At 32.9% G+C, this 25,358-nt stretch overlaps 1 protein-coding gene across 4 annotated transcripts in view; it reads left to right on the top strand.

Annotated features, from left to right (window-relative positions):
• Positions 1–25,358, top strand: part of LOC140440631 (uncharacterized) — a 188,195-nt gene that overhangs the window by 140,630 nt on the left and 22,207 nt on the right. For 3 of the 4 annotated variants that reach the window (XM_072530999.1, XM_072530998.1, XM_072531000.1), the window contains exons 6-8: positions 4,147–4,319; positions 5,887–6,052; positions 17,269–17,462. In XM_072530999.1, the coding sequence (XP_072387100.1) occupies positions 4,147–4,319; positions 5,887–6,052; positions 17,269–17,462 (533 nt within the window). The remainder of the gene's footprint in view (positions 1–4,146; positions 4,320–5,886; positions 6,053–17,268; positions 17,463–25,358) is intronic. The other variant, XM_072531002.1, reaches the window with a different exon arrangement.

Raw genomic sequence — 25,358 nt, 5'->3', positions numbered from 1 at the left:
AAATAATTTTCTCTGTACACTAAGCTCTGAACAATGTCCTCTCGAAGACGTGGCAGACTTTTTGTAAAAGCTTGTTGTGGGAATATCGACAAGCTGTGAACTGTAGCTCTAAATCTATTAACGGCAATGTTTTCAGTTTGGCATTTCAAATATGCTCTCCCAAAGAGCTCTGATACATAAAATGCACTTAGTGTACGGTTATTGTGGCGCAACCAAACCATGATCTCTTCGCTGTAATAAGTCTTAAGAACACCCATGTAAGTTTTGTTTAATGGCTGGAGTTTGTAGGTGCGATGGGGAGGCAAGACAATTATAGTGACATGATTATCTCTATTTAAATCTCTGACTTCAATATAACGTGTACGGCTGTAATGACCGTCCTATAATAAGCAGTACTGGTGATTTTTCTGTGGGTTTCACTGTGTTAATGAAATGTTAAAACCATCTTGTAAAAATATTGCTTTGTATCCATCCACTGGGATGTACTGCCATAATGTAACTTGAAGGAGCTCCTTTCATTAGTCGCTGGTTAATATTTTTACGTGGGAATATCATCATTGGTGGGATGAATTGTCCAGCAGCGCTCATCCATATCACGACGGCTATCAGAGAACTCCTTCTAGCAGAAGTTAATGATGCAATTTGTTGTTTCCCTTTTCAGTCCACTACCTGTGCAATCCTGTTTTGTAGAACCGTAAGACCTGACTTGTCCACACTAAAGATACTTTCAGGTGGGTAAAACCGTTTGTCATATTCTTTTTCCAGGATATTGAAAAAGGATGCCATATTTTCTTTGTTAAAGCCTCTTTCTCGTGAATAAGATGTTCTCGTTGGTCGTCGTACTGATAGCTCTTTATGACATTGCAGTAAAAGCCTCAGCCAGACTCTGCTTACCATATTACCTCCAAACGGATGATTAATATTGTTTCAAGTTAATCCATGAAATTTAGCTTCGATTTCTAGAATATAAAAATTGACTCGTCCTCAAGATCATTTCTTAAGACAGCTTTACGCCTATTTGAGCAGCTTCAATTTTCTTTAGTTCAAGTTTTCTTGCAGACCGTTGCAACGTGGAACCTTGGGACATTAAACATTTTTGCAGCTTTCAGCGTACCCATTTCGTGCTGCCTGACAGCTATAATTGCACGTTCCATATCTCTCTCATCCCATTTTTTTTTATCTTCTTTCAGCTATTGTTTCGGCATCCTGAACAATTGAAGTATGTTTTACATTGTTCTAAATATGGGCCACTAACCCATAATGAACACAGAGGCATAGCCCATAACACGCTTGCTTTGCAGAACAAAAAAGATTATGTCTAAAAGTAGTCCATTTTAAGAAAACTCATTAGCCTATATCAAAGACTGATTATAGAGTTTCAACGTGAAATATACGTTTTTTTGAAATTAGTGTTTATTTTCAAATACTGGAATTTATCAACTTACCCGAAAAAGTTTTGACACTCACACCAACCGACAAACAAGTATTATGCACTGGGAAATATCTACTACTGTGGCGCCATCACTACGGTGATAGTTTAACTTCGCCAAATATCGTTTGCAATAGTCAAAATGTAGAGATCTGCAACGAATAGCTGTGAAACCTATCTAGCCCATATTTGCAGCCTTTCGTTTACTTAAAAAAGAACAAAAGGTAACAAATTTACAGGATAATCTATTTGAAATAGGAAAGTTCATTTTATTTAAAAAAATAGATCTGACCACAATGTAAATAGGTAACACACTCTTACACACCAAAATCTCTAAAAATCGTTTAAGCTCTTTCCAAGATAATTATAAAGTCCCATATTTAAAACTCACTTTGTAGATTTAGAATTAAAAAAAACCTGTATAAAAAAGACCCTTCATTTTTGTTTTCTAAAAAGCTTTGTAGATGTTTTTAAACATATTCTATAGTTATTTAAGTCGCGACATTTTTACACTCTAAATTAAGCTCATTAATATTTGAAATCTCGCAAAAAAGGCACACTAACCCTCGTAAGAGGTTGGGACACTACTTTTTCCTTCACTTTTGAGTACTAAAGAATAAACTTAAGAGTGTGCTCTAAAATTTCAAAATCATGGTTTTTGGTATCAAAAAAGTGGATATTTTCTGTGAAAGTCGTCATGGGACTGATATTTAAAAAAAATAAATATAAATTAAAAAACTACAAACCCATCATTAGGTTGTTATCAGTCTTAAACTTTTTGTGAAAATACTATAATGTAATAACTAGAGCGCGAATTATATACATTTTTTTGAAAAAATATGCTCATATATATGCATCTTTTTTCATGAAAATACGCACAAATATTGACTTTTATTACAAAAGATGCAATCCAGTATGTTATAAAATTTAATGATGTAAAAGAACAAAATAGGGTGCAAAAAGAACTACGTTCAAAAATTTGTTTTTATTTGGAAAAATGCACATAGTAAGTAAGAAAAACATGAATTTTTTACAGTATACTATAAGGCCATGGTACATGTTCGTCAGAAGACTTATTTTCGTAGATATTTTTGACTATTTTAAAAAATTTAAACCCTCGATCTTTGTTAAAGTCACTTCGGCTTTGCGCCTTATTTAATCTCCAACTTTACCCGGAACCTTGCCATACTTAGCCATAAAAGTTACAATGGTACTAATGAACTCTCTTAAACTTAATTGTCCACTCTTTAACGATGTGAACATATCTGGTATAAAGCCAAAATTGACTTTAATAAAAAGTAAATACTAAGCTACACTTGCACTTTGTAACAAGTCCTTACTTTGAACTATACTTCAAGCGTCGTCCCCCATATCCAAAATTAAATCTTTAACGGCATCAAAATGTTCAGCGAAGAATATACCCGCGTTAGTCCAAGTTCCCCATCTAGTACTTACAGGTTCTGGTAGTAAACTAACTCCAGACAGAATTTCCCTATATCTCTGCAGTGTTAGCGGGACTTTGATGAATACTTTTTTAACATTTGAAATTAGCTTATTTACTAACAGAAATTCTCTTCTGATGGTTTTTGCTACTTTGTTTATTCCGTGAAGAAGACATGTAACATGCACCAAATTGGGGTAAAATACTTAAAGGTTATGTCCTACTTTTATCATATAGGGTGCGGCATCAGATAGAAGCATCAACAACTTTTCTTCTGGCAGTGAGTTTGGAAGAAAGAAGCTTGATAGAGATTGCTGTATGAATCTGAATACCGTCACATTATTGGTTTTGTCCAACTGCTTCGAAGCTATTAAGTATGCGTTTGTAGAATTATTTTCTTGGAGTGCTCCAATCATCAGATGTGCGATATATCTGCCACAAGCATCGTTACTTTCATCCACAACGATGTAAAAGTTTTTCTTGCCCATTAAAGATTTCGTTTTTTAAAGAACTGTCTCGTAGACCGAATGAACATTTTTCTTTCTGATGGTCGACTCATCAGGAATGGTTTGGTTGCAATGTATTTGTAAAAAACTTCTAAATTGGGGATGCTGAAGTGGTATGTTAGCTGCCTAGTTAGCTAGCTAGTTTTACACAAGTCTTCTTGAAAAAGTTCCTTACCCGACTAGATTTTGCACCCATATTTTGAAATGCGTTTACACTCCAAAGCTTTTCGACAAACTGAAAATACTAAAGCGAGAAAATACATTTTCTAACAATAGTAGAATTATTTACTAATACAGTGCCTCATTCATTATTATAAAAGTCATTTAGATAACAGCAATAAAAATAAATAGTCCCTTGTAAATACTATATTGTTGTCTAATGACCACAGTGAGATCGGGTTAAAAAAAATTACATGAACATGACCATTCAACTTGGAAATTCCTTAAATTCTTCGACCTTATCAGAGGAAACTGTTAAATATAATTTTGAAGTGTAAAAATGACCATAATATGCAGGTAGATTAAAATGTTCTCAAAATATGCATTTTCCAAAACTGACAAAATATGCAAAATATGCCCGTATATGCAATTTACATATAATCCGCGCTCTAGTAATAACCCACCGTATATATCTCAAAACTAAAGATGACGTCTCTTACAGTACTTACAGTATTAGTACTTCGATTATAGCTTTAACGAATTATTTTACTTTCTTTAATTTAATTACATGCGATATTTGTATGTATTTTTGTACCTCTTACATGTTTTAGCTTTTCACTGGAGAATGGAGCAACTATTTCCTAGCTTGGGGAACTTTTATAGTTTTATACTTTTTTGTAATATCATCTTGGCTTGCAACTATCCAATTATACAAAACGTTCGAAAATGGCGGCAAACTAACTTTAAGAAACATTGTCGTAATAATAGTCAACAGATATTTCAGGTATGTTATTTGATTACATCACCCAATACCTTAGGGTAGAAGGGTTATTGATGATATATATATATATATATATATATATATATATATATATATATATATATATATATATATTAGTAGATTTTCTTGGGCTTAGTTTCATAATAATGATTGTCATGATACTAAGACATTTTTATTTATTTTTATAAGTCATTTTATATTATATTATATATAATATATATATATATATATATATATATATATATATATTATATATATATATATATATATATATATATATATATATATATATATATATCCTATTTTTTATTCTGCCTGTTAGAGGTGAGATTTGACTCCTTAGCGCTTTTGCCTTGTAGACCGCTAGTTTAACGTGTTTAGTGAATGTTACTTTTTTATCTAGGATTACTCCTAGATATTTAGCCTCGTTGTACTATTATATTGGAGTGCTTGCGATTCTTATATTCCTGTTTGGTCAACTTTTTCTTTTCTGATATATAACCGCCTGTATTTTCTCGGGGTTTAGTGCAATTTTTCTTTTTATGTACCATCTTTGCAGTTTATTTAGCACATTTTATAGGTGATTGGTGGTGGCTAAATCCGGGTCTCTGGTACTAGCTGCTGTGACTGTATCGTCAGCATATAGGCTCATTAGTGATCTGGGTTTTGTTGGTGTTTCTGCGGTGTATATGGTATACAGATAAGGAGACAGCACTGCTCCCTGCGGTACACCCGCCTCCATGGTTCCGACTTCAGACAGGGTCCCTATTCAAACTCTGAACCTCCTGTTGAACAGGTATGAGGCAAGAAGACATATAATCGCCTTACCGTATCCACATTCCTGCATTTTATATAAAATTCCTTCGTGCTAGACTCGGTCAAAGGCCTTACTACCATCTGGGAAGGCTGCAGCTGTGTATATATTTTCGTTGAACCCTTTGAACCCGTTGAACCCTTGTTATGTGTTCCATTACCCATAGAACCTGTATTTCGCAGTGTTCTTTTCTAAATCCAAACAGCGCTTCTGGTATGGTTTCTATTATCTCAGATTACTCCTTGAGTCTTATTAGTATGACTTTTTCAGCGATCTTGCTGATTGATGATAATAAACTAATCGGTCTGTAATTCTGTGGAAACGTTTCATTTTCCAAGGTTTTCCTATCAGAATAACATGAGCTTTTTTCCATCTGTTCGGGAAGTATCTCAGTCTTAGCATTTCGTTGAATATGTTAGCGATGTACACTAGGGCTTTCGTCGGCAGATTTTTGAATGCTCTGTTGGTGATGTTGTTCGGTCCTGGTGCTCTCTTTGCGCTACTTAGCCTGTTAGGTGAACAGAATGCATTTACAGTTGACATATATAATGCTGTTGGTGATTCTAGCATATTATCTCCAGCTTTATTTCTAATTCCAAAGGCCAGTTCTACATGTATTGCTGCTTCATCCTCCCTCGGAACATCCCACAAGTGTATTTAAATTACCTTCTATTATGACTCTCTCCCTTGCTGAAATATCGCTCAGTATGTATCCAAAATGATCTAGTTTTAATTAAAAAATAAAATATTTTTCAGGTTTATTTCAGCCGCCATCTTTATCAGTATATTTATATCAAACTGGAAATATTTATTGAGCGGGCCATCTAATTTTGAAATGTTGCAATATTCTGATAAAAGTTGCCAGCAAAATCTATTATTAAACATATTTTTTATGGCAAATTTTAAATTCTGGAAGGACATAGTAAGTAAGCTTATCTAATTCTTAATAATATTTATTTATTAATAAATCTCAATTATGATAATTATATAAGTGATTTGTACCTAAGGTTAATCATTAAAGGAATTGAGTGGACGATGCGACATGTTGAAGTATATGATAATTCAAAGAATTTTCAAGAAAACGCATTATATTGGTTCATGCAATATATAGTACCTTTTTTATCCAATATATTTATTTATGATCTTACGTATGTCTTAAACGTTTTGGCACAAAATATTTGTCGTATTTTTTTTTAATAAAAAAAATTATAAGCAAAGAAATAATAAAATGAGTCATACGCGTGATATCGTAAGTTATCGTATAATTTAGCTGTCCTTATGAGTTTTAGAACACATAATTAACAGCAATATTTTTTATAAAAAACCTTAACTGAAGTATTACAAACGAACATCTATTATATCAATATAATCTAAAACATTTTCCGTCTCATTTAGGAATTTCATATTCTTAGTTTTTCTTGCTGTTTTGTCAATATATTACCCTTCTTATCTCTTTACTTAGTTCGTTTAAATTTCTTTTTGCTTTTGATAAGTTTCTGCCAAAATTGTCTCGTCTCTATTGGCTTACTTGTATCTCGTAGTTCTTAAAGTTCTTTGTTCATAGTTTCTCTCTTCTTTCTGCTGTGAGTTTTTTTGTCTTTCTTGCGTAGATATTTATATTTCTTCTCTACTAGTCTATATTCCTCCTCTACTTGTCGGGTTCTGTACCCCCGTTATGTCATTAAATATGCTGTTTTTTCTCTTTATTATAATCTGATATTCTTCTTTAATAAAACAGTCATTCGTTCTTATTCTTCTTTGTTTAGCTTTCATGCCTAGTAATTTTTCAGCTGCTTCTTTCATGAGGTTTCTGCACCCTTCCTAGTCTCTTTTCTAGTTTGATGTTTATATTTTGTTTATATCCTCTATTTTTGTTTATATTTTTAAGTCCTTCTACATTGTATTGTGCATGTTTAGAAGAAATCTTAAAGAAGTGCCTTTCCAGAAGTCACTTTTAAAATCAGAGCATCAAAAATATTTAAATTTCGGTATTTCTCAAGCACAATTTTTTTTTATTTTGTTAGGCTGTGTTATCATTTATGTTCCATAACATGCAAATTAAACGTTTACTTTGCATTTTAGTTCTTTTTTTGACGGAATTTTTAGTTTTTTGTTAACGTTTATAATGCGAAAGTATTTGTTTCGTTGTGTAGTCGCGACAATCTGCTGATTCAGCTGTTGATTTATCTGTTGTGTTTTTATTTGGCTGTGTAAACAAATGTCTACCTAATGTCAGGACATTGATTAATTCCGTTATAAAATATACTTTTCGGTTATTTGGCACTCAAGAGAATTAAATTTTTCTCAGACATAAACTTCGAATCCCGATAATTGCATTTCGTTTTGTTTACTGCCGTTAACGCAATACGTAGAATTATTTGTAATGAGTATTGTATTTATAACAATTTGATTCATGTCATGCACGTATAACTTATTACAAGCAAATAAACACGTATTAGCATTTTTTTACAATACATTATATACATTCAAACCAAACAAGCTTTTGCGGTTGCTAGAACTGAAGCAATTTAGAAAGGCAGTTATAAATATAGCTCTTACTATTCAAAGCTTCACCCCTCCCTCTTTCCATAAAAGTTCGGAATTGGATCTGTTAAAAATTGCACACCAGACTAGCATTTTATCTGCACATTTCGCTTTATATTTGCATCTAACATTGTCAGGACTTTTCTTTACGTTCTCCGTATAAAATTCACTGTTTTCATTAATTTTAAAACTACTCAAGGTAAAATACTTTTTGTCATTTAATATATTAAATAAATATAAGGTTGAATGCTCGAATAAATGAACTTTGATCAGATAAAAGGCATATATCGAGCACAGTTTAATTTAATCTTGCCCAAGTACTTTCGATCCCTAGATCATCTTTAGGGGCATTTCGTCAATTGCGGCCTATCCGGCAAGATAGGCCGCAAGTTTGTTCTTGCCGGATAGGCCGCAATTGACGAAATGCCCCTGAAGATGATCTAGGGATCGAAAGTACTTGGGCAAGATTAAATTAAACTGTGCTCGATATATGCCTTTTATCTGATCAAAGTTCATTTAATATATTGATTTTTTCATTGAAAAAGTGTACCCGCCTCAGTTAACGGTAATATTTTAATACACAGATTTGCCCTTAATACTATTTGGAGCACTTACGTTTCTTTTGATACGTAAGTGCCCCAAGATCATTTCTCCTCAATTCCAACGATATCGTACTCTTAAATGTTCTGTATTGATGAGCCAGTATTCTCGTTGATATGTCAACCTGGTTTTTTGCTCTTCTCACCAATTTCTTTAATGTCTATTCGGTAAATGCACGTGGTCTTCCACTTTTTGAGAAATTCAGATATGGTTTTCCCTGATCGCATTCCGCTATTTTCCTATAAATGGTTCTACGTGAAATTATTATAATTCATTTTCATGGTTTACTCTGCGTTAGTTTTGTGACTTTGTAGCTCCTTATACATTTTATACGTTTGACACTACATGTGCCTTATTTTGGTCTGTATATATTTTTTTTTTTTCGAGTAAGACGTTATTCAAGGTGGAGGCCAAGATATTTTTCATTTGTTACTGTTGGTGTGCCTACATTATTTGTTTTTAAAAGTGAACACGTATTAGGGAGGGTGATAAATGTTATTTGGATTGATTGTCCATTGTTTACTGTCATTCAGCATCTTGAGCACCAGTCATTAAGTAAGTCTAGGTAATGCTGCAGATCCTGTAAACCACCTTATATGGGTTTTTCATTTGCAGCTACTGTTGTATGTCTGGGGTGGAATGACTTTAATATTTCCTATTGTTTTTTCTTGGACAAACTCTGGAAAGGTGACAGAGTTCTTCTCTTACAGTAGCACTAGACGCTGGTGAGTGCTACCACTTCCGACAACGGGGGCGGTATTGACGTGTGTCAGTGTCATAAAACGACACCATCGCTCAAGGAGTAAACTTCAATGAAATAATCTTCAACCACACAGTATCAGGTAATCCGTGTTAAAGTAGTGAATGGCTAAGCGTTAGACGGTCTTGAGGGGAGCCTCTGTGCCTTTATTTCCTTTACTAATAGTGTTTAACTTAAAGACTAAACGACCTATCACCAGAAGAGATAAGATGTGAACATCTCCCGGACCTAATCAAAGACTTAATTCTTATATAAAAAAACAGTTGTGTAGAAACTTTTCTGCTGATGACACTCATTTTATTAAATACTCTATATATTTGCAACGAATATAGTATGGGCCTATATTCGTTGGTATCTGCTCGATTGTAGTGTTTTTTTAAACCAAATAGGTGTTTTGACATTTAGACGGTTTTTACAAGCAGCTAATTTAAAGGACCCAAGGACTCTTATCAGGCTAATGATCTGTACTTTCGACGGGTGACTTTCTTGTGACGCAAATCCACGGGTGGGGTCTATCAGGACAAAATTTTAAACATTATTTTTTTCATTAACAAATTTTGTTTTTAATATTTGTAAGAAAACTTACTGATATAACATTTTACTACCTAAATGTACATATAATATGTGTATTAACACGTTAGACGCCATGAGAAGCACCTTTGCATCTCATACCATTACTGTATTTCAGGCTACGTGGTACATCCGCGCTTCACAGTACCCATTCATTTATTTGGAATATAGTTTCTCAGTGGCCTGGTGAACTCTTTTATATATTTAGCCTGTATTTTTAGGATACTAGTGTCTAGCAATAAAACAATATGTTATTACGTAGCTTGAAACTCAGTTTTATTTATATATAAGGTAAACAACTGCAAAAGATCAGTAAATGTTCGTTAAAAATTAGCAATACATGTTTCTAGTTAAGAAATAAATGAAAAAAATAATATTTCAAATGTCTATAGATTACATGAATGAAACTCGCAAAAACATGTCATACAATGAAATTTATTGCACTGAATGCACCTGAAACGAGAAAAGGGAATTTTAGTCTGTGCAAATTTTCTACCATTATCTGCTGAATTTTTTGCGTAACATGTGACACATCTTCTTCTGGTCGAACTTTGCATTTCCTCCATATGGTGACCTTCACGAGCATGTGGCATATATTGCTCTGGATTAGTTAGTCTAGTGAAATCTACCAGTTGACAAACCAACTCTTCCTTGAAAGATGTGATGGACACGTTACTGTTGGTTACTTTTTGGTAAATTATATAGGCGTTGACAATAGCTGACCCTAGAAGAAGCTCAATTGCTATTTTACGATACCATTTCACTGATTTTCGTAATGCTTTAGAGTAAGACTTTAGTTGGTCGGATATATCTATAAATCCTTTGCTCTTATTGTAGTCGACAACAGAAACTGGCTTTCTAACAACTCCTCCCCTTTGATGGACATCTACCATTTCAGCAGTATGCTTTGTACTCAGCATAAGCACTTCGCGTTTGTCCTTCCACTTAGTTACTACCACACCTGTGTTATACTTTTTCCATCGTCAATTTGTCAAGCGTCGGCTTTTGAGATTCTTTGATGTCAATGCCGACCATTGGCGCCAAGAAAAGGGATCAGTTATCAAACGCATATTTCAAGAAAAATCATATAATTTTTATTAATTTTTACATAATTATATTCAGGAAAATTTCTCAATTTTTGGGCAGAAATTGTTTAAACAATTTTTTAAACAAATTCAAAATATCACCTTTTGTGCTCCAAAAAATATTTTTTAGGTTTTTGGGTGACTCTAAATAAGATATATGTCATTTTTCTCAAAAGTTAATAGTTTTGGAGATATAGGCGATTTAAAATCCGAAAAATGCGATACCTAATATGCATTTTCGAGGCTTGAAAAATATGTAAATGAGTAGTTTTGAGATTCAAGAGTATCTAAACTAAAGTATCAACATTGAATTTGGTGAGAAATCGGAGCAATATTTTCCGTAGCAGAAAAAGGTGATCTTTTGAATTTGAATTGTTTCCGGCAAAAATGTCCGGCACCCATCAACCTTCGATTTGTTTAAACGGGGCATTTTTGAATAGGACTCTTCAAAGGACAGAATCAGTTTTGACGTGACAACGTCTTAAATTAGGTTGTGGCTCGGAGTCATTCATGAAAAAGTGTAACGCCCGCTCACGTCTGTTACAGTGAATCACCGAACGAGAGAGAGGCCCGCCTGACCGGCGAATGCCTTGCGTCTCTCTCCCACTCAAACATAATCGGTCCGCTGCGCTCGCAGCACTAGAGAATTAGGCGCGTTGAATCGGTGCGTGCTTCCGTGCTTTTGTCTCTATCTTTCTCGAGCGTTCTTGGCGTTCAAGACACATTACAGCAGAAACACTTCCTTTCATTTCATATTTCTCCTATCATCGTCCTATCCTCAACAAAATCACTCAAATTAGTTAAGTTTAAGTTTACATGTACAATGTTTTAGTAAACAAAATATATTTCTATAGTTAAAATTTGTGCAATTCTTATTTTCATTCAATTCCTTGTTCCTATTGTGCAATTTAATAATATTCATATCAATAAATATTCTACCGAGAAAAAGACGTTGTCACGTAAAATCTTCGCCCGTAAAACCGACTTTACAGGCAACCGATTTTTTTTTTTCAAATGGGAGCGGGCTCACAACATCGAATAAATAACAAATTAATTCTTTCAAATTAAAGCTTGTTAATTTTAGTGATTTATAAGAATATTGGACTTATTATTTAGTTTTTACATAAACCATAATATTTTTTTACAATTATCTGTAAATAATGGCTCATTCTGTCAGAAAATTTTAAAATATTGTCTATCCAGCAATTAAGATTGAAATTTAATTTTTAAACACGGCCTACTGTTAATGCACAAACAGGGTGAATCTTCAATATTTTGCTTCGAGTTAGAGATATCTGAAAAAGTTATTTGGAAAAGATGTTCCAAATATTATTATAACCCCACATAACAAAGTTTTTTGTCAAAATTCGCACTTTTACTTTTTTCTTTAATTGAAGAGCTTATTTCCAAAGTGTCTTAAATCCAAAATTTCGATTTTTTAAATTTTCTTTTTTTAAACTTTATAGATTTCTTCAAGTCTAGAATAAAGTTATATGTACCAAAACAACTTCTTATTTACCATTTAAAAGTGCATATGAAAATTGTAAAATTGTATAATTTGTATGTTAAATTTGTATGAAAATCTGTAATTTCATGGATTTCATTATATGGATGTAAGACACTTTAGAAATAAGCTCTTCAATTGTAGTCAGGATTCTAAAACGGACAGTTGGCTGTCCCGAGATGCATCTTTAGACAGCCATTTGTAGATTTAGGATCGAGATTACAAATAATACTGAAAAACTAAAATTGCGAATTTTGTCACGAAATTTGGTATGTGCGGTTACAATAAGTGGAACAACTTTTCCAAATAAGTTTTTCCGATTTCTCTAACGCGAAGCAAAATATCGAAAATTTACCCTGTTTTTGGATTCGCAGTAAGCCGCGTTTAAAATTTAAATTTCAGATGACTATCTTAAAAAAATGTGCACTATCAACATGTATGACTGTGCAAAATGTCAAATCTGTATGTATTTTAGTAGCTGATATATAGAGGTGTCTTCATCTTAAATGCGACACACTGTATAATAATGAATACTAGTGTTCAAGATGCATCGCGATAGCTGTAAAGAAATTAATTAGAAGGACTGAAAAGAATCGTCAGAGTCTTCTGAAGTCAAATCGTTCCCAGGTTGGATAACTATTGGTGCTATTGCCGGTAAAACAGGATATTCGTTTTCTATTTTTATAACATGAGCTTCGCAATTTTTCCACACATCGCTATTAATGCCACTAATTATTTCTCGAATATTCTCAATGGCCATTGCGCTTAATGTTGGTGACTGATTATATTTTCGCAATCGTTTTTTTACGGTACCCCAAACCATTTCAATTGGATTAAAAATGCAATAGTATGAGGGTAATCGCAAAAGAGTATGGCCGTGCCTGCTGCAAATGGTGTCAATAACGTATTCGTTTTTAAAATTCCGACTTTTGATCATTTTAATTAATTCTTTCTTTACTGGAATCTTTTTAGGAACAGTGATGTTTTTAAGTTGCATAAATTTTAAAATTTCGTCCTTTTTCGTGTTATTATTAGGTATTTTATTTAATATGCGGGAATGATCCGACGCATTATCCATAACAATCACTGAATTCGGCGGAATATATAATTATACTCAGGGAAATCTCTTAATTTTTCACGAATCAGTTCTAAAGTAGGCACTCTATTTTCTTTGTAAAAATTGTAAACTGTTCGCTGAATAACGTCTTTTGCAGCAGTGTCAATCCTACCCAATTTTTTATTTGGTCGCTTTCGTTTTAAGGAATGATCTGTAACCGTGCCTAATTTAATAATTGTATATATCGTCTTATACCCGATTTTTTTAATACATGAATTCTCGAAACAATTGCATTATCAATTGTAAACTGTTCGCTGAATAATGTCTTTTGCAGCAGTGTCAATCCTATCCAATTTTTTATTTGGTCGCTTTCGTTTTAAGGAATGATCTGTAACTGTGCCTAATTTAATAATTGTATATATTGACTTATACCCGATTTTTTTAATACATGAATTCTCGAAACAATTGCATTATCAGCCATCCCAATATTTTCTTTTTTCAAACACTCATACATATTTAAAACTATTCTTTGGGATTGTACGTGCAAATCTTTATTTTTTAATTCAGAGCTGTCATTAACATAATTGTCATTATTTATTGATAACACAGAAGTTGATGCATCTTAAAAAATGCCATCCTAGAAAAATATAATATTACTTATAACTTATATTACCTATACCTTATAATAAGCCTCAGCCTCTGCAAAAGGCAATATTTTAGGGTGTCACATAGCCAGACAAACAGGTGTTCATTAGAATTTACGGCTTTGCGCTTCGCGCTGTTGCCATAATGCATGAGTTTAAAATTAGTGAATATAACCTTAATACCATTATTAATATATCTGCAATTTTTCATGTTTCCGGGTAAGGTATAAAATCAATGAAATTTGGAAAAAAATAATACAATTCTTGAAACCGTTTTTGAGAACTTGGATTCTAAGTTGTCTGATTTCTTAAAAGTCGATCATTATATCTATAAAAGTATTACCGCTAAATTCACCAACAGGGCAACGTCGAACGTTCAAATTCTCTCCAGACTACAATGTTGCCAATATTCGAAAATTACTTAGAATATAAGTAATATATACAAAGTTCACGGTTGCTTTAATTCATTAGTGAAGAGTCCATGGAAATATTAGTACCTAGTTAATTAATTTATATATATATATATATATATATATATATATATATATATATATATATATATATATATATATATATATATATATTTTGAGAATATGTTTATATTATTTTTTAAGAGTGTCGTTCGTTGACTAGCAATTGAATAATAACGAATAGGGAATAGAGAATATTTTTTAAATATAACCTTAGGAATTTTAGGAAATATGTCTGACAACCTTGATTTGAAAGGCGGTCTCTTTGATACCAGAATGAGACATGTTTATGTTGGAAAATTATTAGTGGATGTACTATACTCTCCATCCCAATAATCTCCCCTTTCTTTAATTTTGCACCTGTCACTTCTTTAGGATTAAGTTTCCTGTTTTGCCTCAAAGTTCCCACCAAATTTGTATTTTTGTTTAGCAACCTATGTGTTAATGTAACGCTAGTATAAAAATTGTCTGTGTATATAGTACGTCCAACATCTAATAAGTTATTAGCTAAACTAAACACAACACTATCCGGAACTGACATATTTTCAGTTTTATCATTACCACAATAAATTTGTAGATCATAAGTATAACCTCCATCCAAACAGAGTTTGTATATCTTCACCCCGAATTTATGTCTCTTGTTTTTTATATACTGCCGAAATGACAGTCGTCCCCTAAAGGAAACTACAGTTTCATCAATGCAGAGTTCTTCCCCTGGCACTACCACTCTCTGAAAATTTGATACCAATTTCTCCAATAGGGGTGATAGTTTATATAGTCGAAGTCCTTTATTAATATTTTCATTGTCACTAAAATGTAAATTGGCAAGTAATAATTCAAACCGATTACGCGACATAAGACACTTTACTTTGCTTTCGTATAATGGATTTTTTGACCAATATGAACACAATTTTGGCAATCTTTGCAATCCCATCCACACAAGAATGGCCAAAAATGTCTTTATTTCTTCGGTATTTGTATCTACCCACTTATGGATTCTAGCTTTTGGACCGTGACCACCTTTATTCATCTTTTGATGTGCATATCGATTAGTTTCTTGCACAATGCAATCAATAATATCGTCATTCAGAAATAGTTGAAAAAAGTCAAGGGGAGTGTTTATCATACATCTCAAAAAACTCGGCTTTGATACCCGAGTCTTGAACACTGAATGTAATGTTTTTCAAGTTCTGACCATCTACCATGTTCCATAACAAGGGCTGGTTATGATCAATCACAATGTCATCGTCTTCTGAAGAGTTTTCATCATCTGGCAGTCGATATTGGGAAATAACATTGTCAATAGTATCGTCTACTGTTCTTAAGTTTTGCGATGTTGAAGGTAAATCTTGTAAATTGCCTTGCATTTTTTGTCTCTTGCTCTCCGAAACACCTTGATTTGACGAAGAACTACTTATTTCGTCATCACTATCTAATTCAAAATTTTTATCACGAACACTGTCATCACTCTCCTCGTCTGAAAAAAACTCTTCCACTAGCTTTTGCAAACGCTTTTGCTCCATTTCATATGACATATTGAAAACTGATGTAGGATTGAATGTAAGATTTTGTACTTAAACTAAAGTATAACTATTTAAAATGCATACACTAATACTGTAAATGTATTTAATAGTTTGGCCCACATAACTTTTTTTTTAATATGCATTGTGGCGTTTAAGGTGTTTAATATGTATTGGTATAGTTTACTGCGAAATAACTAACAGCATTATTAGACAAGAGTTTATAAAAAAAATCAAGAACGGCGAAATACAAACGGAAAATATAAAAAATGACAATATTATTACTTTATATACTTACAGTAATACAAGTAAAAACTAAATATCCAAATTTAAAATTGGAAACAAAAAATAGAGGGGGTTAAATAATGTTAATCTTGTTTCTACACAATCGGCACAACAGGCTTTTATATGTTCCATACATAACCAGTTTTTGCACAATTGACAAAAATACTAAGTTTTTCTTTTTTTACAATGCTTACACTATCCCCATTTTCCTGGGGCTCGGTCATCCCTCATCGTTTGCTTGATTCCAGAAAGTGTTGTAGCGAGTATACGTGATGTTCTCGATGCACACATATTTAGCGTTCGTATTTTCATATTATTCTGGACTAACGAAATTCCTAAAGACTTCAGAAACAAAAGACGAGAAGACAGAAATTCTGCGTTCGTATTATTGGATCCTAGTGTATAATAAAGTCATTTATATCTACAATATTAGCCAAGCCATAGCACAAAACAAGAAACGCCCACCCACGGGTGTGGTTTGTCAGGATACTTTTACAGGTAGCGATTGAAGGGATTCATACAATTACACCAAATTACGCTAAAGTGTACTATTTAGTGCATTTAAAAGGTACACTGATTCTAGGAAAAAAAAATACAAAAAAAAATTTAAAAAATTAAGCAATTTCATTGTATGTTGTACTGATGGTACCGTGAGAATGAGGGTTAAGAAATTTTCCAGTACAAACGGGTAATTTTACAAATATCTAATAAATCCATTTTGATTAGGGCTTAAATGACCTTTTGTTGCTACTCCAGTACTATCCAAAGTATGGCTGTTTTACTGTTACGATCTTTCGATGCAAATTAGAGATATTCTAGTCTACAATTATTTCAAATTATTTCAAGGTGACGATATTATTTTTAGACGACTTTGATGGAAGACATGTAAAAGCTCAACTTATTCCTAACAGTCTAAATTATAAACCTTAAGTTAATATCATTATTGTCCAATTTTTTTATATAAATATAATTTTATTGTTTTATGTTAATATTTATAAATATTTGTTATTTATTTAACTTTAAAATCATATTTAAGTACGTATGACTTTAAGATTTAATTTTAGATAAAATTTTAAGATAGAGATTTTCTTTTTTTCAGTGCTACCCTATAACATGGTCATTATCAGCAGATTTTCAGATGTATATTATTAATGTAATAGTAATATACCTAATATTCAAGTACAAACTAAACGAATTTAAGGTGTATTTCACTATATTAGGAGGTTTTTGTTTTATTCATGGCTTCATGATCTACCGGTATGATTCACAAGTTATATTTAACTTTAACGCAAGGTAATTTTCTATATTTTTTTCCATAGCTAATGTAAAAGTGTTGCTATAATAACTGTTTTGAGTAGATAAAGTATCACTTTAACCGCAAGGGTAGATAAAGTGACACTTTAACAGCAAGAGTAGATAAAATGTTTTAACTTTTTTTTATTCAATAAAATTTACTAATTCAAACACATTAAGGATTAAAAACAACTGAAAGTTGCTATCCCTAGCAACGGAGCAACACAATTGCGATTTTTGTGCTAAAAATTACAATTTTCGTTGAAATTCTATTTTTCACCCGAACTTAAAGTCTTGCTATAGAAAAAAATGTTGTATTGCACACGACAATAAAATCGCATTATCTTCTCGAGTATAATTAGCGTCTCGACTGACATCTCGATGCTAAAAAACGCTCTCGAAGATAAAGTACAATTTTGTCTTGTATAATAAATAACTATTACTAATAATTTTTAAATAGAAAATATATTGTAAAACCTGCGTACAACGATATCACATAGTAGTGAATAAATTTTCTGCATTTCGTCGCACTGAGTTAGATGATTAAATTAGCAGATTTTAAAGAGTGACGGTTATATGAATGGAAAAAATATTATACTGTATGTTGAAATGGCTAAATATGTTAGACACCAGCCTTAGTGAAACAAAAGTTTAATTTAAATAAAATATATTCTGATAAAATAAACAACAAAACAAAATTAGCTTATCTGTACAATAAAAATAAAATAAAAATCCTGGCGAAGGTATTGACGGTGCTACGACCCACTGTGGATATCTGCAAAAAATAAAAACAGTTGATGTTATGAAAATCGAAACAAAAAGAAGATGCATTAGTTAGTATATACTCACACGTGCCAAGAAAAAGGAATACTCACTACTTATTCTGGATTAAAGGTTTATGGATAGATCAATGTCAATAGTCGATCCAGTAGGGAACGGAAAAGCGATTAACTAATAGTTGCTCACCGGCAGTACGATTTGGCCTTACATGAATATTTTAAGACTTGGTTCTGGACTGCTAGTAGATCAACACTATAGCAGAAGCGGTTGAACTTCAGTCAATACCCTTGGGCCAGTAGAGTTGTTGTCAGATCAATACTGTAACAGAACTCGGTTCTCTAATAAAATAAAAATAAAAATAAAACCGTTGATTGATAAATAAAATATAACATGTCACTTAAGAAATTATAGCTTAAGATATTTTAGTCTTTTATGGCGTCCCACTACTGTACCGCTTTCTATATGGAACTGCATCCTCCTAGGGATCTGATTTTTCTATTCTTAGCACTTGGACATCTTCTTTTGTAGGTATTTTATTATAAGGCATTGTACCTACTTTCCTGTTTGCTTTTCTTTAGCAACCGCCTGGCTAAACCCTGATCACTAACTGGTCGACCAGTTAATATTTTTTTCTATACATCCTCTGTATTCGGTTTTTGTCGAGGATGTCTCTGGTCTTACGGAGTTTTCTTGTGTCTTGATAGAAAAAGTGCCTCGTTCTGTTCTTAGCTAACTCCCTCAGTGGTATGTACTGAATCCTTTCTTGGATGGTTGTATTTGTAGTTTTGTTCTACCATATTGATCCAGCTATGAGTATGTAGCATGACGTTTCTGTGGCCTCCAGTTTCCTCCAGTTGGTCTGTTTATTCTTAGTTTAATTATAAGTTTAGCAACTTTCATTAGATTAACATGATCTTTCTCTACTAAAAATTCGTTTCTTTCTGTTATTATTTTGTTTTCGTCGTTGACTATTTCTACGGTGACCTAATCTGACATATTTTTATTTTATCTATGTGTTTTTGCCATTTTTGTTGCTATGACATCCACTTTTGGTTTTTAAAGTAAATTCTACCCTCGTCTATTATTTGCGACATTTTTTGTTGCACTCTTTTTTTGGCTTTTGGCATTTTCCATACATTTACGTGTTTTTTTTTGCTTTTCTGATGTTGTTGAGATGAGACTTCTCAGACGTTCTTATTTCTTTTGTAAGTTCATCTCTGTAGATTTTGAATTCTATTCTTCTTGTTCCTTGCTAGGCTCTTCTGGTCCTGTTTCTTTCCTTTATGACCTCTTTCAACTCATTCAGTATAATTAGGTCTCTGCTGTTGGTGTATACTCTCGGTATGTTGTTTTCCATCGCCCGTTGTACTTTTCTTGTGATTTCTTCTATTTTTCTTTCCACTTCTTCTTCGTTTTCACTTCCAATTCTCTTTTTATATTTATTTCGTTAAGATATCTTCTGTAATTCGCCTTATTTGCATCTTTCCAATTCCATCTTTAACCCGTTTTATTGTAGGTAGGTCTATTCTTGAAGTCAGTATTCCCGTTACCGGTTTGTGATCAGAACTTCATTCGTAGTGAGCTGTCACGTCTTCAACATAAACTCTTTTGTGACGAAAATGTCGAGTGTAGAGTGTAGTGCTATTAAATCTTGCTGTTGGCCTGATTCTGGTTGGTTTATCTGGTGTGAATGTCATCCTATTTATATCGTTGCAATATCTCAGAAGTTCTTTCCTAATTGCGACAATTATAGAGTCTTATCTCATATTCTGGCAAAATAATGCTACATATAATCAATGACAGACTAAAAACATTTTTATAAAGAGAAATACTCCAACAAAAAAACTTGATTTACCGAAGGTCATCATCATCATCATTGGTGCTACAGCCCTATAAAAGAGCCTCGACCTTCCCAAGTTTATTACGCCAGTCAGTTCTATCCATTGCCAACTGTTGCCAGTTTGCTGCGCCTATTTGTCTACCATCCTCATCTACACCATCCCTCTATCTGAGTTTTGGTCTACCCCTATTTCTACTTCCCACAGGTTGTGACATAAGGATTCTTCTAGGAGGGTTGTTCTGCTGTGATCTTGCCAGATGTCCTGCCCATCTTAGTCTTTCTATTTTTATAAAGGATACTACGTCTTTACCACCAAATAAATGTTTATATCTGTGATATATCTCGTAGTTGTACCTCCTTCTCCAAACACCATTTTCACAGATGCCACCAAATATTCTTCTCAGGATCCTTCGTTCAAATATAAGCAGGAGATTTTCATCTGCCTTGGAAATGGTCCATGTCTCCGACCCATATGTCAACACTGGTTGTATAAGGGTTTTGTATATGGTTATTTTTGTTTTTTGGCTTAAGTTTCTGCTTCTCATATGTCTACTCAGTCCAAAATAGCATTTGTTTGCTAGGATTATTCTTCGCTTGATTTCTTCCGTCATGACGTTCTACTTGGTGATAAGGGAGCCTAAGTATGTGAATTTGTCCACCACTTCAAAGGTAGAATTATTAACCGTGAATTGGTGGCCGATGTTTCTGGCTCTATTGTTGGATGTTGATGCCATTATCTTAGTTTTATTTTCATTTACTTGCAGGCCCATATTTTTGAGGCGTTTGACAAGGTGGTATGCATTTCTTCTAGCTTGCGTGTTGTGCGGGCAACTAGATCAACATCATCTGCATATGCCAAAATTTGGGATGATTTATTAAAAATGTTTCCTCTGCTGTCTATTTGGGCATCCCTGACCGCCTTTTCCAAAGTTATGTTGAAAAGGAGACACGCCAGAGCATCTCCCTGTCGCAGCCCAACATGCGTTTCAAATGCCTGTGATTGTTCGCCCTGTATTTCGACTTTGTAAACAACTTTACGCATTGTAGCCTTAACCAATCTTATCAGTTTATCGGGGATGTGGAATTCATCCATGGCTTCATACAATTTATTTCTTAGGACACTATCATAGGCCGATTTAAAATCTACGAAAAGATGGTATGTGTCGATATTGAATTCATTGGTTTTTTCCATATTTACCGAAGGTAGAGGTACTTAAAAACACTGTTTGAACATATAATAAGACAAAAATGAATATAGGGAAGTCAATATCCCACTAAACATTTGTTTTAGTAATTATCCCAAAGCGTACGACCAGTTCAAACGGCAACGTGTATGGCAGATACTAAAAGAAACAGGCATACCACAACACTTAATGTCGCTTATAACTGAACTGTACAAACACTCTACTGGAACAGCGAATTTAATCCAGAACCTACGTCTTGTAGTTGACATAGCTTTTCTTAAAAATAGTCAAAATGAATTAATTGATCTCATACGACTGGTTAAAAACGAAAGTCAAATAATTACTATTTAAATGGGAATAAGCCACAATTATAGGTTAAAGTACGTTTATTTACGTTTCCATTTCTACTTCGGAAATCGTTCTCAAAATACAAACATTAGTAAATTCATTAATTAAATATAAATTAATTAATAATAAATTAATTTACTAATGTTTGTATTTTGAGAACGATTTCCGAAGTGGAAATTGAAACGTCAATAAACGTACTTTAACCTTTAATTGTGGCTTATTCCCATTTAAATAGTAATTACTTTAAAATGCCACAAGAAAATAGCTTCAGAACAATATTACGAAAGTCGAATGTTTCGTGTGAAGTTAAATATAGCAAAGAGAAATATCCTGATAGTGGATAGACTACATAATAATAATTCACACATAACCACAATTAACCGGTTTGAGGTTGTGAGCTCATACTTATTTCTGGAATCATTGATCACAAAGATTGAGTCACTAGGAGAAGAAATATAATGAAGATGGCCAAACATACAGAAAATATGGAAAGACTGAGTATCCAATAAAAGGTAGAAGACTAAAGACCACAAAAAAGATCCTCAACAAAATGGACCGAACAAATTATATAGATATGCAAAAGACCTATGTCTGAGTTAAAAAAAATAAACAGAGACAGAGATCTTTGGAGAAGGACAATACATGACATCATGATGACTCTCCATCCGGGTGGTCAGAACTAAAGAGAGAGAAATGTTGCATCTTTTATTTTTTTTTTTAATTTAAGTTATTCCAAATTTATTGAAAAATGTTAGACGTTAGAGTTAGACGTTATTAAAATAATTTAAAAAAAATTACTTTCTTGATATATCCTCATTTAAAAGTACCCTAATGGTGATAATTAATCGTGTGATCTTGTTTTCCACTTAATTAGATCATTTCTTTGTATTCATTTAAATTTAAGTTAGCATCTTGCTATCAAACTTTAAAATGTTAAAATGTGGTAATGAATAATCCTGCTGAAACCAAACATCATGAAAATTGTAACTAACAGCATTCATTATGACATTGTATAAAAATTGGACCAATAGTAGTAATGTCGATATTACCTGCCCAAACATTACCTATTAACATAACTATTTAACCTTTCGTAATACCAGGGGGTCACTGAAGACCCCATGCGTAACTTGAAAGTATTTTTCTCATGAAATTATTTTACTTACAATTAAAAAAAAAATACTTTTCCTTAATATGTTGTTTTCTATGTTTAGCTGGAGCACATTTTTTGTAGCTTTCATAAAAATTTTGCTCAAAAAATTGAAAAGTCACATGTAGTACCAGTGACTCCAATTATTATATATCATTTTGGTATATATTTTTCATTTCTGTTGTTTATTATGATAATTTCTTGATACTTAAACGTTTCTTAAGAATGAAGTGTTCTTTAACGTATTCTCAGCTAGAAATGTGTTTCCCAGACTTCCGTGTGGGTCATAGAAAGACAGGTGTTTTTTTGCTGAGCATCACTCACTTCGCTACTTCTCCCTGCCTGTCAGGTACTTCTTTCAATTCTATCTAAGTATTGAAAGTTCTGTTCTACATCGAACAGAAGAGATTAACATGGTACGGACATGTCAGAAGAGCAGACCAAAATCGGTGGATAAATAGAATAACAGAGTGGAGCCCGATAGGAAGAAGAAAGAGAGGCAGACCCCGAAGATCTTTCAGAGATGAGGTGGACGAAGCAATGAGTAGAAGAAACCTACAGGAAGGGGACTGGCTAAACAGGAAAAATTGAAGAAATCGGTTGAGTGAAGGAACACAGTGAAAACTGTGGAAATCCTTGTATATATATATTGAAAGTTCTGTGTTTATATAATTTGTACTACGTTTGCTTATTCGTTTAATAATTATAGCTTAAAGAAATTCGGTTCACTAAGGTGATCAAGATGCGGAAAATATTTTAAGTGGTTGAAAGAATGTGATAGTGATAATGAAATTGACGAGGATGGTATTGTTTATTCAAACGATAGCAATACAGAGGATTTTACACTAGTACACGCAGAATATGGCTCGGAAAATCCATCTAACGCAGAATCTACATCTGGTGATAATGACTACCAACAAAATAATTTTTACATATAAATTTTTATTTACGTTTTCAATGGCAAGATATTAAATATTTATATTGTACTGCAGGTAGAAAAATTACCATAAAGATGACACTTTGAGCCACAAGCACAAACAATAACAGAGAGAAGATAAAACCTAGCCTCGAAAAACTTAAAGATCCAGCAGTACAGGCAGAGATAGAGAAAATACTCAATGAAACACTCAAAGGAAAATTCAGTGAAGCACCTGCGGTAGCAGAATAATCAGTAGAAAGTATTTCGCACACCTTCAAAACAACAATCACAACTATACAAACAGAACAACTACAAGACAACACAGGAAAAACAAAGAATACGTGAATGACAGAAGAAATGCTAGAACTGATGGACGTAAGATCTTACAAAAACCACAATGAAGTAAAATTTAAAGAAACCCAGAGAACCATTCGAAACAAAATCAGAAAAGCCAAAAAAGAATAGATGAACAGCAGATGTGAGGAACTGAGGGAATTACTAAAAAACATGACTACTTCAATATTGCTCTGAAGCTATTTTCTTGTGGTAAATTATATTAATTAAGTAATTAATGACTACTTCAATGCATACACAAAGATTAAGGAAGACACAAATATGAAGAAAAAATTCACTACAACAACAAGTAGATGATAACAACCAAATAGTATCTAGCCCAGAAAATGTAGAAAATATATGAGAAAATACATCGAAGATCAGTTTAATGACAAGAGAACAGAACCACAAATGAATATAGTACAACACACAATACTTGATATATTAACATCGGAAGTTACAAAAACAATCAATAGAGCAAAGCCACGAATGGTCTCAGGTCCAGATGAGATATATGTATAGATAATAAAACTTATTAATGAAGAAAATCTTCAGTCCTTAACAGTACTATTTAACAAAATATATACCACTAGAATCTTTCCAGAAGACTGGCTCAGACGAGGCATGTATACCTATACCCAAGAAAAATAAAGCAAATAGATGCTTACAGTTTTGATTAATTAACCTGATGAGGCTATTTGCTGAAAATTTTACTCAAAATTGTACATCAGCGTATACACAGAGAATGCGAAAGAAATCTGATTGACAATCAATTTGGATTTCGTATGGGGCTTGGTACGATGGAGGCATTATTTGGCCTCCAGATATTACTACAAAAATGCCGAGATCGACGAAAAGACGTGTTTCTCTGTTTTATCGACTACGAAAAAGCATTTGATCGAGTAAAACACACAGAACTCATAGAAACCCTAACACAACATGGTATAGACCATAACACGGTGGCCCTTATAACGGTGACCTATATTGGAATCAAATGGCGTCGATAAAAATAGACAATCGTATGACAGCAGAAATGTCAATAAAAAGAGAAGTTCGCCAGGGCTGTGTAGTTTCTTAACTAAGAACCTATAACCCAAAAACCCTAAACTATAAACCCAAATAAGACCTTAATAGGACCTGTTATTACATATGGGATGGAAATAACGACGATTAACAAAAAAGAAGGTAGCCTACCGAAATTTGAAAAAAAATTGAGAACGAGACTAGGCACCAATGTTACAAGATAGGGAGAAAAAAGAATGAAAACAGATACTGAAATTCAAGAAAAATTCATGGAAGAAACTATAATTAGATACATAAAATCCCTTAGCTTAGAATGGATAGG

The sequence above is a fragment of the Diabrotica undecimpunctata genome, chromosome 5, assembly GCF_040954645.1.
Source record: "Diabrotica undecimpunctata isolate CICGRU chromosome 5, icDiaUnde3, whole genome shotgun sequence".
In the NCBI taxonomy this organism is placed as follows: domain Eukaryota; kingdom Metazoa; phylum Arthropoda; class Insecta; order Coleoptera; family Chrysomelidae; genus Diabrotica; species Diabrotica undecimpunctata.
This window is presented reverse-complemented; position numbering and strand designations above follow the sequence as displayed.